Source organism: Mastacembelus armatus, chromosome 11 (assembly GCF_900324485.2).
Source record: "Mastacembelus armatus chromosome 11, fMasArm1.2, whole genome shotgun sequence".
Classification (NCBI taxonomy): domain Eukaryota; kingdom Metazoa; phylum Chordata; class Actinopteri; order Synbranchiformes; family Mastacembelidae; genus Mastacembelus; species Mastacembelus armatus.
In genome coordinates this window covers 11,442,895-11,460,385 of record NC_046643.1, presented here as the reverse complement: position 1 = coordinate 11,460,385, position 17,491 = coordinate 11,442,895, and the positions used below count along the sequence as shown (strand labels likewise).

Genomic DNA, 17,491 nt, shown 5'->3' with positions numbered 1-17,491 from the left:
TTTCTTTAACTCTGTGGATTATATTGTGGCCTTTAGCTTTCATTCACCCACTTCCTCATCCTCGCACTAACTGTCTCCTCTTACTCCTCTGTTTCAGTCAATTCCTCGTCTTCCTGTCTTTAGTGTAGCTGAAGCTGAGCCAGGATCAGAGTGGGCCACTTGTGAGACTCTCAGCCACACCTGCTCCCCTCTTTAACTCATTACAACCAATTAGGTGACAGGCCAGGGAAGCGAAGGGTAGATGAGAGCAGAGAGATAATACTCTTCTGAATTATTCATCCCTCTGCTGAATCTACCTCCACCCTGCTCTTGCTCTCTCACTGCCCAGACCTCTTAGAGCTTCTCCTTCTGGTTGCTATTCTCTCTAGTCAGTCTCTTCACTCACAGTAAGGATCAGATATGTGTTTGACAACAGCACCCCAAAGGGAGGAGAAGTGATGAAATGAAAAGAAAAAAAAAAAAAACAGGGTTAACAACACAACACACTTTCATTCACTCTCTCCCCATTCATGATGTTTGTACTGCACACATGAAAAGCAGCTGAAGACGTTGTCTAAGAAATGAGAAAGAAACGTCCAAACCCAGCTAACCTTCACATCAACACACTCCTGAGCAATTTTTGTGTGAAGTGTGTATTCAAGGTGGATCATTAGTTTTGGAAAGCTAAAAAGAAAATTGTCTGACATGGTTCCACTTATTATTGACATCAGAAAGGTGAGGGGGGTTTCATACAGTATTTGGCAATCTAGAAAGTACAATGATGTTATATTTAGAGAAATCTATTAGTGGAAATGGAATATAGCATTTAGAAAAATGTTGCCAGTGTGTAATCACCAGAAGATACCAGCTGTAGCATTTTCTTAAAATGAGCCCTTTAAATAGACATAGTGAGCAGGTCCCTTTTCATGGAGGCAGCCATGTTTGTGCTACCATGTTTCTACTCTAGCCCAAAACAGACAAACCACCACAATCTGAAATCTCACAACTAGAAACCTCTAAATCTGTAACATTTTACACACTGCACCTTTAACGAAGTTAAACTTGAGAATGCTTCATCTTCATTTTGGTCTCCTCTCCACACTGAGCCTGCATTTTTAACAAATAAAAACGGGTTGCATTAAAAGGGTTAAAACTGATTTCAGGAATTGCTGTTTGCCTGTTAACACTTCAATATTTTAATTTATTTTCTTGTTCAGTTGCCTTCAGTTTTTTTCAGATTGCATAGATGTACATATTTCTTACTACTTCCCTCAATTTAAATGAAGTGCACTCTGGGACACTCTGCTCAGACATCACAGGACACCACAAGATCTGGCAGCCTCAGGCCAAAATGATTGATTGAGCACAGATAAGTAGAAACGATTGAGACAGAGAGAGGACTAGAGACAAAAACAGAGAGAGAATATACATAATAGAGTAACAGATGTAGGGTGGGGAAGGGAGAAATGACTACAGTGAGTGAGTATAGATAACAAGGAAAAAAAATAGTGGACAAGAGACAAAAAAAGGTGGCTGAATAATATATTGGAAAGACAAGGGGACAGCAAGACGAGGACAGCCAGAATGGAAAAGAGAGAGAGAGATGAGGTATTGTCTGTGAGGTCTCATCACACACTCGCTGACATTGCTTTAATCTCAGGGCCAAGAGAAGACCAGAGGGTCCACAGACACGTGCACACAGAGCAAACATGTAGGGACTGATTTACTGTGCGCTTGTGTGCTTGTGTGTGTGTGGAGCAGCATGGACTCCTGCATGACATTAAAACATGCAAAAATGAAGACAGTTTGATGTGACAGGTTTATGTTTATGTTTGTATTTCACACTTAGCCATAATACATTTCTGTACTTTCTACACCACAACATGTTTTGACATCAACCCTGCATTATGTTCAATCTCTGTTGGGAAAAAAAATAAAAAGCAAATTAGAGAGGCCAGAGCAGCAGCACTGGAAGGGAGGCGGGATGACTTTTGGACACGGTTCTGTCTCTTCTCCACTCAAGTGAAGCCTGTTAACAAGGGACTACTTCATGTGGTGAACAACCATTATAGTGAGAGAAAAAAAAAAGAAGACAAAAAGAACATGAAGAGGCATAGTGGGAAAAAGATGACCTGTGGGAAAGAGGCCAGAAAAAGAAACAAACAAAAACAGCAAAAGGACAAAGTTCTGATGGAAACAGATTAGGAAAAGAGAGCAGAGAGACACAGACACAATACAGCGACAGGGACTAAAGCAATCAAGCAAATACGATTTTTCAGAACAGGAGGGGACCAAACCCAGGAAAAAAACAATTTCACAGGAGTAGCAGGGACCCTGTGTAATTATGGCTACATCGTTAACATTTAATTATTGTTTAGGCTCTGCCCACAGTGTCATTGGCCAGGCATTTGCACACACACACACACACACACACAAGCAATCTCCTTAAACCTCCGTATGCGTGAATGCACACACATTTTGCAAATGTGAACAGAAACCTTTTCTGACAGCATGCACACTTGAGCAATCTCACACACACACACACACACACACATTATTAATATATACACACATTGCAAAGCACCTTCTGCAGGCAAGGAAGACCTTATAAATACTGTCCCTCATTGTGATTTTGTTTGAGCTCTGTCTCCATGGTTCTGCTTCCTCACATGTTTATAGTGACTGCCATTATGAATTAAAGCGATCTTAACAACACTTAAGCTAGGCCTCTGCATGGGACAGGCAAGGACAACAGGAGAAACAGAAACCTGTCCTGGGCTATCCCAGAACATAGACGGACAAACAGAGAGTGAGCAGACAGAGTGAGAAGAAGACTGGGAGAGAAAGACAGAAAGAACAGGGATTCAGATGTAAAGCAGATCTGGAGAAGGGTACCCTGAAAAACCTGATGTGGTGGTTTGTGTGCGCCTCCACAACCACACCTACACATCAGCCCTGCATAGTCATCCGGCTGGTTCATCCTGAAAACTATATGCACAGCACTCATGTGCCTGATGGGTCAAGTTACAAACACGTGGAGAGAGAATAAAATGTCGTGCCAGAGAAATAACCAGCCAGACAGACATTGTCTGATATATGGGAACTGTTCAGGGATGGATCTAAACACACCACTGACACTGACCCATCTTTGCAGGAACATGCACCACAAACCACAGACAACTTTAAGCTGTCATTGTCCATCACTGAAGGTATTAGGCCATTGTAAGCAATATACAGAAGAACTGCTTTATTGGATTTTAAGTGATTTCTTAATCAATGCAATGAAGCACCTTGATTTGCCAGGTGGTTAATTTGGCAAAAAGACAGACGTGTGATTATTTACACGTATTTATTTATTTATCTATAACTAGTTTAGAAACTGTTTGTCTTCGCAAGAATGACAATATAAAATGAGATCCATCATGATCAAGCATTTTATCCATATGAACTTACTCCAACTGACAATAAATAATTCGAGTTACATTACAGCTTATGTCTGCCTGTCTGAGGACCATTTTATATTTTGATTTCTATCTGAGTTGCACATCAATAGCAAAACCCTTCATCCCTAAATTCATCATTGCGTGTCCTTTAATCTGTCAGAATCCTCGTCATGCAGTATTTGTATAATGTGTTTTTTTTCTTCGTCAGGAAATAGCTACGGAGTTAGTTCCACATTATTCAGTTTCTGCTGATCACCAGCATGTGCAGTTGCAGCCAGTCATTAGGGTCAGGCCATAAGTGTGCTGCTAAGAGAAAATGTCAAGGCTAAAGCTACTGATTTATTTTCTGCCTTCCTTACAATCTTTGCACCCGCTGGCAACACACAGATCCAGTTTCCCATTGGTATAGTGATGTCCTTGTAGGTGACTATTATTTAGCTTCAGTGGACCTAACCCACTGACACCGCACTATCCCTGGTCACCCTTAAGTACATGATTAGTTTTATGTCAAGGTAATTTAAGGTGGGACGTAACTATGTACATTTCCTTAAGTATAAAGTTAAGACAGAGCGTTTCCAGTTTGGCCTGCACTTCACCACAGTACAGAGGAAATATTAAACATTTTACTCCAATACTTTCATTTGACGGTTTTACTTACTCATCACAGATTTGTATTTTACCCCACATAAAATAAATGTTGAGAGTATCAATTCTAACACAATACTATAAATTACACACATTACACATGTTATGCCTGTATGCCCATAGTCTCCGAGATGTGCATCAATACATAACTGTAGCTATTTTTAGGTGGGTACACAGTAAATCCCCCTGCCCAGAGGTGGGTATACACCATATACCTGTGTCTATGCACTACTATACTGCTACTACTGTTTCCGTTTTGGATCCATCGCTGAGGCTCAGTAAACAACTGGTTGAAGCCGCAGGAGAAATATTTTATATGAAACCTCACATATAAAGCTGACAGGGATAGTTACTGCGCAGAAGGTACCAGTAAGCTGAGCTCTGTTTTTTTTTTTTTTTTTTGTATCAAGACCCTGAAACAAGATGTAACAGCAGCTGCAATGGTAGTGCAGTGCAAAAGGTGACATTCAGAACTGCTTTCAGAACTGGTGACACAATACTCTTTCAGTTAAAAGAGAGCTGGACTTTACTGGCAGTGCCGTTTATTGTTGCCAGCGTCCTAATTGACCAGTTTTACCTAACTGCTGGGTTGCAGGGTTTTGACAGTCCACTGTAGCGCTGATTTAAAACAGCATACTGTATGAACTTAGGTGGTGGCAGCACAGTAAAGAGCTCCAAGAGAAAGCTCCCAACAGAGCTTTCAAACAGCAAAGGGGGCGGGGTAAGGTGAATTAGTCAACACACATCAGCTGGATACATACAGGAAAATGACACAGCTGTTTGGCAGTATTTTCAATACATGGACTTAAGCAGACTCACCTCTGCAGAAACTGCACATCCCATATATTGCAGGGAGATCCAGATTATACAGTTGCAGGGAGATCCAGATTATACAGTAGAAGGTAGCTTGGAGACTTTCTTTTGAGTTTTCTGGCTGTGAAAGCAGATCTGGAATGCTTAGAGGGTCTTGACTAGTCAAAATAAACTCTTGGCATTTCCCTTCAACCCTCCTGGCCAAATGCCACACTATTCCTGGCCTTCTTCAGTGACAATAACATTACATAAACACATATTACAGCAGATTACGGGGTGTCAGTACCCCTGCTAATCATCTATCTGCAGGAGATTGAAACACATCCGGTGTCTGTGGCTGCAGGTCTGTGTTTGTGTGTTTTCATGTAGCATACTGAATTTCACCTTCACCTTTTTTATCTGCTCTGTGCTGTCGCGTAATTAAACAACAGCAGTTTGCTTTCCTCCAGTGAAAATGTGTGTGTGTGTGTGTGTGTGTGTGTGTGTGTGTGTGTGTGTGTGTGTGTGTGAGAGTGCGCATGTCCTGTTAAAAGAGCAAGGTTGGATATTGGGGGAAAGGGGGGGGGGGGTGGGGGGAACCTGATTCCTGGTCAGTCATCCCAGGACAGACAGTCTGCTCCCCAGGGAGACACATTTTGCTTCAAAAGGAGAAATTAATACAGCAACTAACCTCAACTCTCCCCTCTCCCCACTTCACTCCTGTTCTCTCCCTACCTTACCATCCATGCACACATCAAATGCTTATAACAAGCCCTTCCTTCCTCTGAAGGACAATAACACCTCCAAAACAGAGATGTTTTCTTTACACTTTAATCTAGTGCTTCTGAACATTCTCCATGTTCCTGTCATATCCTTCCATCTTTTCCTCTTCCCATTAGCTTTAAAGAGAGACCTTTTAGTCCACATCACCATTACACATCACGCCCTGCTGACGTGACCTTGAGCAAGAAACTGGATCCCTACCAGCTCCAAGGCTGCAGCTGTGAAGGACGAGCAAAAAGAGAAATTTTCCTGCAGGAATCAATAGAGTATCGCATTATCATTATTATCATTCATCCATAGCGGCCAAAATCAAGTCCTCTCCCTACTTCCTCCTCCTTCGTCTGCTTGTTCTGCGTGTCGCACAAGTGTTAGCAGGCAGCAAATTACTCTACGGAAAAATAATGCTACAACAGGGCAGGCAGGTTAAAGCAGCTGCTGCAGAATGGGAAGTGCATGTGCAGAGGCTAATTACTATAATTTAGTCAAATCAATCAAATATTTGCACAGTTGCGAGATTGGTGGACACATTTCTATTTGAGGAAAAATAAACCTCTCACAAACCCTAGTAAAATCTACTGTCTGACTTTTAGAAAATATGTGCTGTTTAAATAAAACTGAATAACCAGGATGATTTAATGTATTTTCAAGCAGGAAGGCCAGGATCTCTAAAATGACTCCACTATTGTTTTGACCCCATAAACATCCATTAAAGAGTGTATTATAGCCCTGATTAACTGTCGCTGTCTCAGGAAGCAGAGCCAACACCCTGAAAAATGACATTATGTCTCCAAAACTACATCTTTAAAATCTCAAGACCACAAATCAGCCAAAACCATCTTCTGTGAGGTCCTGCCCAATCCGGTTACTGTGACCTTAATCTCATTAGCAGCTCGGCTGGATGGTGGTTCCTTCTTTAGTCGAGTCAACTCTTAGTGTGTCTCTACAGCAGACTCTAAACAATGAAGTGCCTCTAAGTTATATGAAGTTTCTGAATAACAATCCAAGGATCCAATGCGAGGACATTCAAATTAATATCATATAGATATTTACTTACTGATTTATGTTTTTATCCTACACATTTTCACAAGCTATAAATGATGTTACATACGTTTATACGCACACAGAGCCAGTTGTTTAAAAGCAGCCCATCAGAACTGAATAAAAGAAAGTGAAAGAGACGTAGAGGCAGCGAGGGAGGGGAAGTCAATTAGACAGGGCAGCACAGCAAACGAGAAATGATATTCACACTCGGAAAGAAAGGGAAGAAGGGAGCGACTGAGGAAAGAGAAAGGAAGAGCTGAGGCATTTGGCTTGTAAAGGATTCTTAATGGGGCAGAATTTACACAACCTGCTGAGGTGAACAGATTAAAAAAAAAAAAAAACAGCAGCGATAAATGCAATCCAATCCAATCTGCAGGCCGCACAAAGTGCAGAGTGGCTTTCTCCTCTCAACATTTTAAGTCTCTGCTTCCACCCCCGCACTCCACATTCAGACACTTACTAAAAAGCAAAACAAAAACAAAAAAAAAAAGTTATTCTTATGTTGCTGTGGTCATTAATAATAAACAAAGACAGTGGTTTTTGGGGGATGATTTTAGTGAATTTTGTGTCGTGTGGTTGAAAACCTGAAAAAGCAACACCAGACTGTTTCCAGGGTCCAGGTAGATTAGTAGATTAGGTTCAGAGGGAGGAAAAAGAACATAGAGATGGAAGGAGCACATTCAATCAACAAGCTGAATGGCCTAAATGAGTTTAATAATGTCAGAAAGGCAATTCACCTCTAATGAAAAGCTTGCGAGATGCAGTCTGTGTGCGGCACAAAAGACGTGAAGAATGAACCATATAGATATGTCAAAGGGTCTCTGAGCAAACAGCTCGGTGGAGAGCATTAGGCTGCAGGGCCTGCTGCTGGTATCTCCCTTCCCATCTATAAATAATGTGGCTTTAGGCTGAAGCTTTCATAAACATACACCATCACTGGTGCCTGTGCCATAAAAGGTTAAGGTGGAGGGATTCCCACACACCAAAGAGACTGAAGGCTTTATCTGGGAAAGATTTATCCAACATGAGAAATTTACTTAGCTACTCTTACGGATCAAAGACAGGAAGAATGAAACAAGTTGGTGTCCAGTTTCCTTTCCGACTAATGATCATTTCTTTAAAAGCTGAACCAATGCATTATTAAAACCTGAAACTGATTTACAAGCAGTAAAGTGTTCTCTCATACATTCAATTATTGCGGAGCAGGTTGTATTTGTTTAAGTTTACGTCCAAATGAGCAGTTTGTGAGAAATATATCTTGGGGAGGAACTCTGGGGATTTAGTTTTGCACTTGCATGAAATCGGGTAAATTACAAATGTCAGAAAGGCCAAAGTCAAAACAGCAGAGTCCAAGATATCCTGACTTTTAGTCCATGTTATGGTCGAGACTGCACAAACACTTGATTCCACACTTTCTATGGTGCAATTCAGTCTCGGTTCAATTCAGTAACTCTCATGTATAATTTTGCTCTACATCTCTACTCGTCCTCTGTATGACATCAATAATACATGACTGGTATATTTTCACCCTCCTTCGAGCCAATCAATCACCCTGGCTGGTCAGTGCTTAGTCTTGACTCCTTTTCCTGTGCATCAATATGCACTATTACTGTATATTCAGGCTGGGGTCCAGGGCACCAAGCCAGAGGTAAAGATGGAGTCTGACAACCAAAGCTAACATGAAGACATGACATGGCTCCTTGGATTTTCACTGTGGTGGTATTAGTTAGCACCATACAGTATGACCTGATCCAGGACTGGTGGCCTGATTTTAGCCTGGAGTTCCACGCCCCCCTCCCCAAAGGAACTCCTGGGATGAATTACTCTGGGCACAACAGGTGGCTTCATGTGATGGTCTATATGCAGCACTGCCTTTGGTGAAAATGGATGAGAGGTCAAAGGTGAGGGGAAACACTGAAACTGATCCTTCTGAATGTTGTGCCAAGCACAGAGGGCGAGTTTATACACATGTATAAACACACGCAGAAACGGTGCAGCAGCCAGCAACACAGCAGAATAAGCTGTCAATTGATCAATTAGGAAAATTCTGCAATTCAAATCAAATTAATGCAAATTTGCACTAATTCTGATAATTAGTTCATTGTGAATTGAAGTCCATTATTATCCAAAATGCCACGCACTGTGAATTAAACATCTTTGGGCTTTAAGCCAGAGGCAAGACTAAATAAGATGAATGAAAACGTCACCATGTCCGAGCGATAGATCAATAATAAGCAGCAGCCCCAACCAACAGCTTCTCAGAAACAGCCAAACACACACACGCACACACACACACAATGTTTTTACACACACAGACAGTGACACATCAGGTATAGCATAGTAAAATAAACCTCTAACCTCCACATTTTCTTACCACCTCAGCTTTCATTGCTGCTGTTTCCACAAACTTTACCAAACCAGCTCAGACAGGCAGACCAGCCCTCCTGGTGGCAGCGTGGTTTTATGGCAGGTGAAACAAAGAGACGAGATTCAACAGAGACAAAGTCTTTAAGCTTTTACTCTGAGTGAGCAACAAGACAAAGCACAGTTTACATTTCAAACTATCCATTTACCATGTGAACCAGAGTCGAAGTGAATGCATAACCTGCTTTCAAGGAACCACTCAGGTTGGGAGCATGGCGTTCATAATGTTTCCAGGGAGCTATGTTGTCTTCTTAACGAGTGTCTGGTTTCTTAGCCCTCCCTACTTTCTCAGTGAAGTAGAAAACAAGTCTTTTATTTGAGTCCGTTCACCTAAAGAATGTTGGATTTCCAAGAGGAGAAGACAGAAGAGAAACCGAGTACCGGTTCAGAATTAGCATTACAGTTGTTTACACATGAGAAACATTTCATGCTGAAGAGACAGCTGACACACAGACAGCTTAGAATAATGTAAGCTGAACCAGTTAGAAGGTGGGAAATTAAAGTTACCCAAGACCTATATCTAACAAATAAATCTTTCTCTTCAAGGATGTGCAGTACGTGCAGCTGTGACAGCAACAAGGAGGGTTGAGGAGCGTGGTGGGACTTAAGTAGGTGCCCGTGGAGAGACATTACAGTGAAGAGCTACTTCACCCGTTTTCCCACAAGCACTCCAACACACAGCTGCAAAGAGAGGCTCTCTGGAAACAAAGCATCTGTTCCAGGCCCCCCCCCCCTCCTTGTAACAATGCACTAATTAAAGGATCAAGGGAAACTAGCACAGCACCCTACACGGAGGTGTATGGATCAATTTAATTACAAAAGATCACCGCCACCTTAATTGAGCTTCATTGTACAATGAATTTGCCTCACACGTGGTGCAGCTCGCAGTGTGGTGAGAGCCTCACATGTAATTAATCAAAGCAAAGGCTCAGCTCAGGGTGATAACGTATCATGGGAATGATACACTCAGCTAAAACATATGTGCACCCAAAACATTTCACATGCAGGGATTTTTAATAAACCCTTTAAGTCAGGTATCAGGTATGTCATGTGCTAAGAAAGTATGAGGCAGCTTACTTTCAAATCAGTCCAGATCAGTCTGTGCTGAAATGTGATCAGGGCACCTACGTCTCTGACATGAGAAATCACAAGGCTGATGGCAGAGCTGCCATCCGCTCTGACACCCGGTGACTTCAGGGAGACTGCCACCTGCAGCTGCCCTACAAAAGCCATCAGTCTTAATTAGAAACACCTCTGGTGGAGGCGGGACATGTTGTTCTGTGTGTGCAGGGTTAGAGTCTCGTGGGATTTGAGGAAGGAGCAGCAAAAAGAAAGAATTGAAAAGAGGTGATCTGCGCTCAGTAATGTGCTGTTTGCATTTGCCACCAATGTAAAACCATTAACTCTTTTGCTTTGTGCTCCACTGTGGGTTGTCCATCTCTCTCTTTATGAGATGTTTATGTCAGGTTTTTTTTTTTTTTATTTAGAAAATCTACCGACATATCTTTGCAAATGTATTTCAGAGTCCGTCTCCTAACCATAATGTTAGAACACAAGACACATATCTGGACAGTGATGGTAAAGAAGGTTTTCATGCTTTCTGCTCCAGCCACTTAGAAAAGTTTACAGAGGGAACTTACAGAAGGAGTTCAGGCAGTAATCATTCGTTTTGTTTTCAGCTTTCTTAGTATTTATTATTTTTATCATTCTCTATTGTCTTAGTCTGTTTGACCTTTCAAATGTTGTCACCGCTTTACGTGTCAATCAGGTGCTGTTTGAAACTTATCAACGCAGCCATCCTGGTCAGGCTTCCCTTGATTAAGAGTTGGTTAATCTCAAAGACATACCATCCGGTTACATAAAAAATAAATAGGATGAGAAAACATAAGAGAGTCAGGGCCCTGCAGTGGGATCTCCCTCTGCTATAAACATATGATGGCAGCGTTGGGGGACAGCTGTACTTGTCTAAACAATGACACAGAAAGCGCAGCCTGATCCGAGCAGCTCCCACACATAACGCTCTGTCCACTATATGCCAGATGCAGACACAGCTGGAAGACAGCTGCTGGTGCACAACTGTACCGGGCTTCGCTTAAAAAAGAGACTGAACTGTCCTGACACACTTAGTTGAGGGTAAATATGCAGTGAGTGAACTTTGACTCTTAATGAAGCACTTTGGCTTCGTTAGTTTTAATCCTGAGCTGCTGGTCTGTGAGTGAGGAGCGTTGCCACCACTGAGCTCATACTTTTCCAGTGTTTCCAAGTTGTACACATCGTAGGGCATAAGGACACTGAGGTACTTAAATCCCTGACTGAATGCTTTCAACAGTGGGGAGTTGCTTTAGTGTGAGATCTGTTTGGTGCCTGTGTTTAATTGATGAACTGCCTCATCCAGTTAATAGGCTCTCAGAATCACTTCAGGCCTTTGTTACTTTTACTTTTTATGTATTATTTAGTTCATCTGTAAGAAAGAAAATGCTGCAACACACACACACACACGTTCAATCTGCAACCTGGATGTTTTGTTTTTGTTTTTTCCTTACGGTCCCATAACCTTTCATCACACACACACACACACACACACACACACACACACATTTCACCACATCCATCATATTTAAACTCATCAATCAAACGTGTCAGCTGGAAGAAAAGAAACTTACTGCAACGTTATTTTAAAAATAAGACCATGAGCAGGCGAAGGCCGGTTGTCCCCAGTGGGTTTTGGAAAAGTTAAATTGTAATATCCAAAGTCCTGCAGATGATTTGATTCAGACACAGACGGAGGGAAATTGAACCACATATAGAGATGATGTAGCTGTGGAGTATGATAGTGCTAATTGCCACAACTCAGTTTGGTTAATTGGAAAATTCATCAAATAGCAGCTGCTCATCCAAACACATGATTGGTTAAAAAGTCTGGTAACACGTGGTTTCACTCACTAACTTTATGAGATTTTTGTTAATTACCAACCCAAAGAGGCCACATGTGGAGTTTCGGATGTGTTGATGAGAAACTTACATGAACGCATGGTAAATGAATGCCCATCCTCTCGGTCTCTCCAGCACGTTGTACAGGCAGTTCTGCAACTTTCTGTAGCGCTTGCTTGAAGCGGAGCTGTTGGCCCGGGGTCCGGGCGGACCTGGCAGCGGGGTGCCGAGCAGACCCGTGCGGTGAGACGGGTGTCCGCGCTCCGGAGTGGACGGCTCGCTTCTCTCGGTGTGGACGGCGGTCAGGGCCACGAACTCTACCCGCCTGTCGTCGTTCGGAGCCGGGGGCGCCAGCATCCTGATGCCGCCGTTGTTCGACGGACTTCCTAACATCTTCAGGCTGACACTGTGATTTGACACTTTTCACTGGATCGTCCGCAAGAGCGCACAGCAAAGTTTAGACCAAATCATAGTCCGGGTTGTCTTGTCTTTAAAGTGGACTAAAACTAGTCTGCCGATCAAAAAACACCAGTCATCAGTCAAAAGTCATCCCTGCTATCTTACACTTTCCGGGTTTAAGATTTAAAAGTTATCTGCCAATGGAGTCACGGTCACTAAAGAAAAGGTGCACAATACTTGGACAAGTGAGTGGCGCTGAGACGTGACCTTCAGGGATCATTGTGAACTCCAGTAAAACTGAGAGTGAACTCTTAACCACCTGCAATAATGAACCAAAGTGAGTCCGATAAAGTGAAGAATATCTTCCTATAGATACACTTTCTGTGTGTGCAGGATAAACATGCTGTTATAGATCACAGGTTAAGCGCAATGGCCATGTCCTGGCCCTGTCTTATCTAAACCCACTTCATTAACCACAGTCCTTCCATGAATGAAGCCGGTCTGTTCGTCTTTTCTAAAGTTCTGATTGGCAGCATGAGCCTCTCCACAGCCGCAAACATCAGCCTGCTCTCCCCTCCTTGCGCGTCTCTCTGATCCAGCGCTCCTCCGCTCCGACTGGCGGGGTGGAGCGCGCAGAAGTGAAGACCATCAGTATGATGTCAAGAATCGCGGGCGACCAACTGTAAAAGTCCGTAGAAAGGCAGATAAGCGCCTGCCGACGTCCGCATCTGGTTTGGAAACGCTTACAAAGATGAAAAATCCCTCTCCGGTGAGTTGACGTGGAGAAACAGGAGCGCTGGCGGGAGGCGAGCTCTCTGCGCACGGGAGGAGTATGAGCATGGGATGCACGGCGTGACGCGGAGAGGGAGACCGGACAGTGATTTTTCTTTTTGTTTATGACGCTGTCCCGGAAGAATGAGAGGTTTTTTGTTTCTGTTTTGTTTTTTGTTTTTTTGGTTGAGGTCATAACTTTGATGAAGACTGCTGCTTATGCATTATATGCAAATACTGCAAAACCCATAAGTTATCTTTACCACCAGATACCAAGATACCAAAATGTTCCTTTTCATTAGGGATGAAGTCAGTAAACACATCAACAACAACTAAACATCTGCAAAGAGGCAGGAGCATTTAGTAAAAGTTTCCTTTGTCTTTCCTCTGAAATGAAAAGTGACTCATGTTTACTGTGGGACGGGGCTTGAATCCATAGCTACAGGGGTTTGGGACAGCAGAGACAGGTGCTGGTGGTGCTGGTGGTGCTGGTGGTGGTGGGGTGGGGGGACACACAGTGTGACCACCACAGCCTCCTCCTTTGTGAACAGAGCTTTCTAAATCCATGACTGTGACACACACACAGCCTTGTGCTTATGACACAAACAACAAGGTAATGGAGACTCACTGCATCATCTGACCCCACCAAAAGATAATTCACCATTTGATCTGTTGTTCTTAAAGAGAATCATTTGAAATGTCCACTATGGCCCGTAACACACAGAGGAACTGAGCGTGTTCACGCGTTTGGGCGTTGTGCGGGTTTTACAGTGTTCCCTAACAGCAGCAGGGGCTGGGGTGCTCGTTCTAACTGTGTCCTCTCCACTGTGGCTGCTGCCGTTCATGGAATGACGTGGGAATGTGACTGGAGTGTCTCACAAGTCACAAATCTAGACATTATCCCCCAGGCCCACTCACATTACATAACTTAACATCACTAATCCTTTACTCTTCACTTAGCCCCGCACATACACACTGACGGATTCACTGTTGGGTATAAGATGAAATCAGCTGCTGACAGCTGCACCTCTAACAGCAATGTGATAATGCAGACTGGGGCTGTTAATATGACAAATCAGTCTGAAATGTAAGCTGAAATTTCCTATTTCTTATATGTCATGATGGACGTCAGTTATAATGGACTATACTGTTATTGTTGCTTCTTCCACACAGGGGGAATTCATCAATACTATGCTACAACTGCATTTAATACTTTTATTTGGAATTAGTGGCTCAGCTGTAATTTGTGTTTTTTGTGAGTGTGTGACTGTGAAAGCTCAGTAAGTGCTATATATCAGGTTATCAGCTGGGAATCTTTCATTCCGTTAGCCTGGTTTCAGTTGCTACTCCAGCTTCTGCATCTCTCAGCAGCCAAAACCAGGCCAGGCGGCAACAAAGGAAGAAGGTGCCAACGGACAGGCCGGCCCAGCTTGTACCCTCGGGGATTTACATCAAAGTTTAACTGAGGCGAAGCCACGCAGCCCCTCTCTCTGTTACAGTACCGGCCCCTGCTCCAGGGTTAACTTTCATCCAGCAATCAACATTCACAACTGGGTATTGGACGTGGCCACCGGGCTAAAGGCCACACCATGACAACACACAACAGCTGAGCAAGGTCAGACTGTAAAATGTGAATGCGGAGCTGATGGCACATCGTCTGCACCAACGTACAGAAGCAGAACATAAGGAAGGCCTTGTACTTTTATTGGAATAGATTTGGTGGCGTTCGTCAACTGTGTAGTTGGGGATGGCCCAAAGTGGATTAAAGGGGCCCAGTGTTAGGAGGCGGCTGTTTCCTTCAGGCTCCCGACTCTGCTGTTTTTCCACTGCACTCTTCACTAGAAGCTCACGCACCACAGAGCCCGCTGAGCACCGGGAGCCGACAGCCACTCAGAGAATCTATGGGAACTGAAAATACTCGCATCAGCGGTTGTGCTCTGCACATATATTACAGTGCAAATTCACTCAGTTTGACCCCCACCAACCTTTTATTTCCGCTGCGCAGTTGGATGCCTACTTATGCCACTTAATGGTTTTCCCAGGCTGGACTTTTGTTTGCCTTTATTTAATCTCTTTTTTATCTGTTTCCTTCTCTTTAACACTTGACTTTTCTAAATGGAAAACTTCAGAGGGACAAAGAGAGGAGGGGGGTAGATATCTTTGTTTGTGTAGTGTCTGTTGGGTTAATGTTGTGATAAGTCTGGTCGCGGTTCTTAGAGAGGTTAAATGACATAACGTCAAACAGCGCTGCGTTTGGAGCAAGAACCCCCACTGAGCAACACACTCCAACCATCACGTAGACGCTGTAAAACCGTCAGTGGACCCAGAGGCAGCTTTCCTGCGTTACTGGATCTGCCACTGTGTCACTCAGCAGCATGAAAATGTAAGTGTTGATCACAACATCCAGTGACTGAGTCAGGAAGTTATGGTGGTTTGGGCAGAGACCTCACTCACTGGCCCATTCAAGAGCAGTCAAAAGAGCCTTTGTAGCTCACTACCGCTCTTAGCAGTTTTACAGAAGTGACTGAGCACAGACATCCTTGGAGTGTGCAGCATTTTATTGGACAAACACTTGTACGGCTGGAGGGGGCTGCAGTGTAGACACTACTTCACTTCTGTCAGGCCAAAACAACCTGGAACCACACGACTCTAAGCCGTGAAAGGACTGAGTGAAGGAAGTGAATGCACAAGCATCGGTATTGAGAAGTGTTGGATCTGGCTGGCTTCGATACATACAGAGGTGCTTACAACCTTAAACAGTCTGACTCAGTCAGTTCAATCAAAGACTTAAGGTCAAGGCCTACAGGGTTAAAAGAACAATGTTCAGTATATGAAGTGAAGCTACATTAGTAATCAGCATTTAGAAAAACACAGTGATTAGGCCACATTAAAAAATCTCTATGATTATTCATTGTTACCTCCTGATAGTTATCTCAAGACAAAAATCCATGGAGTCATAGCATAGAGGAAAAAATAAACTTCCTACACGTCATGTCATGTTTCTAGAGGTCCAGTACTATGAATCACAATGTATCTTTACTGCCCTGAATTAATCTCGAATGTGTCAATGGCAGTGGCAGCGGATAAAATTATTTTTACCCACAAATCTACACAGTGACAGTCCTTGAGCAAGGCCCTTCTTTCCCTTTTACTTCATTTGGCCAGACATTTATTGTGAAGGTCTACAAGGTCTTCCTTCTACTCCTTGGTTTGAATTTGTCTTAACATGCAGCATGAATTGCTGGCTCTTATTTCCACAGGTTTGTGTCTTTCTATATCCATTCAATTTCATTTGTCACATGTGGATTCCAATAAAGTGTGAAACATATAATAAACGAGTAATAATAACAAACAGGATGCGCCCGACCACAGTTAGAGTACAACTCCAGAAAGGTCAGTACCTTTAAAAATGAATTTTTATTAAATTTTCAAAAAACAAAGATGTAAAAAAAAAAAAAAAAACTAAGATAAGCATAAGAGAATTTCACTGCATCATTGAACTGTCACATTATTCTTGCACAACATGGCAGGACCTGGGAAAAGCTTACATTATTGTTTGATGGTGATTAAAAGAAACTCTCCCGACACCTCAGAAGAGGATCAAACACAAACTCCAATCTCCTGCTATGGTTTTGTTGCTAACTTGACGAGACCAACTGGTGTTGTGACCCAATCACAAGGTCCAGACCATGGCCAAGCCAGTCAGACCCAATTCTTCCAGCCACGGTTGCCTTGATCTGACCAGATGAGCCGGCCAAGAAAAATACCACCAGACAATCCTTTTCATGCTTGACTTAAGCTCAAACGTTCTCACAATCCTCTTTCCTCTTATTAGAAAGAGCCGAGCATGAGTCTGCACATATTAATGCTGTTATTGTTCGGTGATTAAGTCGATTAAGGGGCCCTCCGGTTTGAGTAATGTTTACTTGTGGCTCCGACTACCGTGGCTTAACCAGAACTTTGTGTAGCGACCGGTCACTGTGGGTGCATGTGTGGGGAATTTCTTTCCACAGAGATGGGGAAAGCAACTTTTGACCTTTGATTCCTAACACTGGCACCATGTTGAAAATGATCTTTTACCTAAGACTCTTACGAGCGTTGTGCAGCTCTTCGTCTTGCTAAATTCACCGGAACTCCTTCACTTTTTAAGATTTAGGCCGGATTAAAAAAAAAAAAAAACGCAATCTGATCTCGTCCCCAGGCAAATAACCCGTGACTCTACTGTTAACCGCTTGAAGAGAGCAGGAAAAATAAGATTAGTGGCATTTTTGTAGTCCGGTTTG

The 17,491-nt window shown here is 43.0% G+C and overlaps 1 protein-coding gene across 3 annotated transcripts in view; it reads right to left on the bottom strand.

Moving 5' to 3' along the window:
- The window catches only part of kcnq4 (potassium voltage-gated channel subfamily Q member 4), a 35,933-nt gene extending 23,502 nt beyond the window's left edge, over positions 1-12,431 (bottom strand). For all 3 annotated transcript variants that reach the window (XM_026300188.1, XM_026300189.1, XM_026300190.1), the window contains exon 1: positions 12,130-12,431. In XM_026300188.1, the coding sequence (XP_026155973.1) occupies positions 12,130-12,431 (302 nt within the window). The remainder of the gene's footprint in view (positions 1-12,129) is intronic.
- Between the last annotated feature and the right edge of the window lie 5,060 nt (positions 12,432-17,491).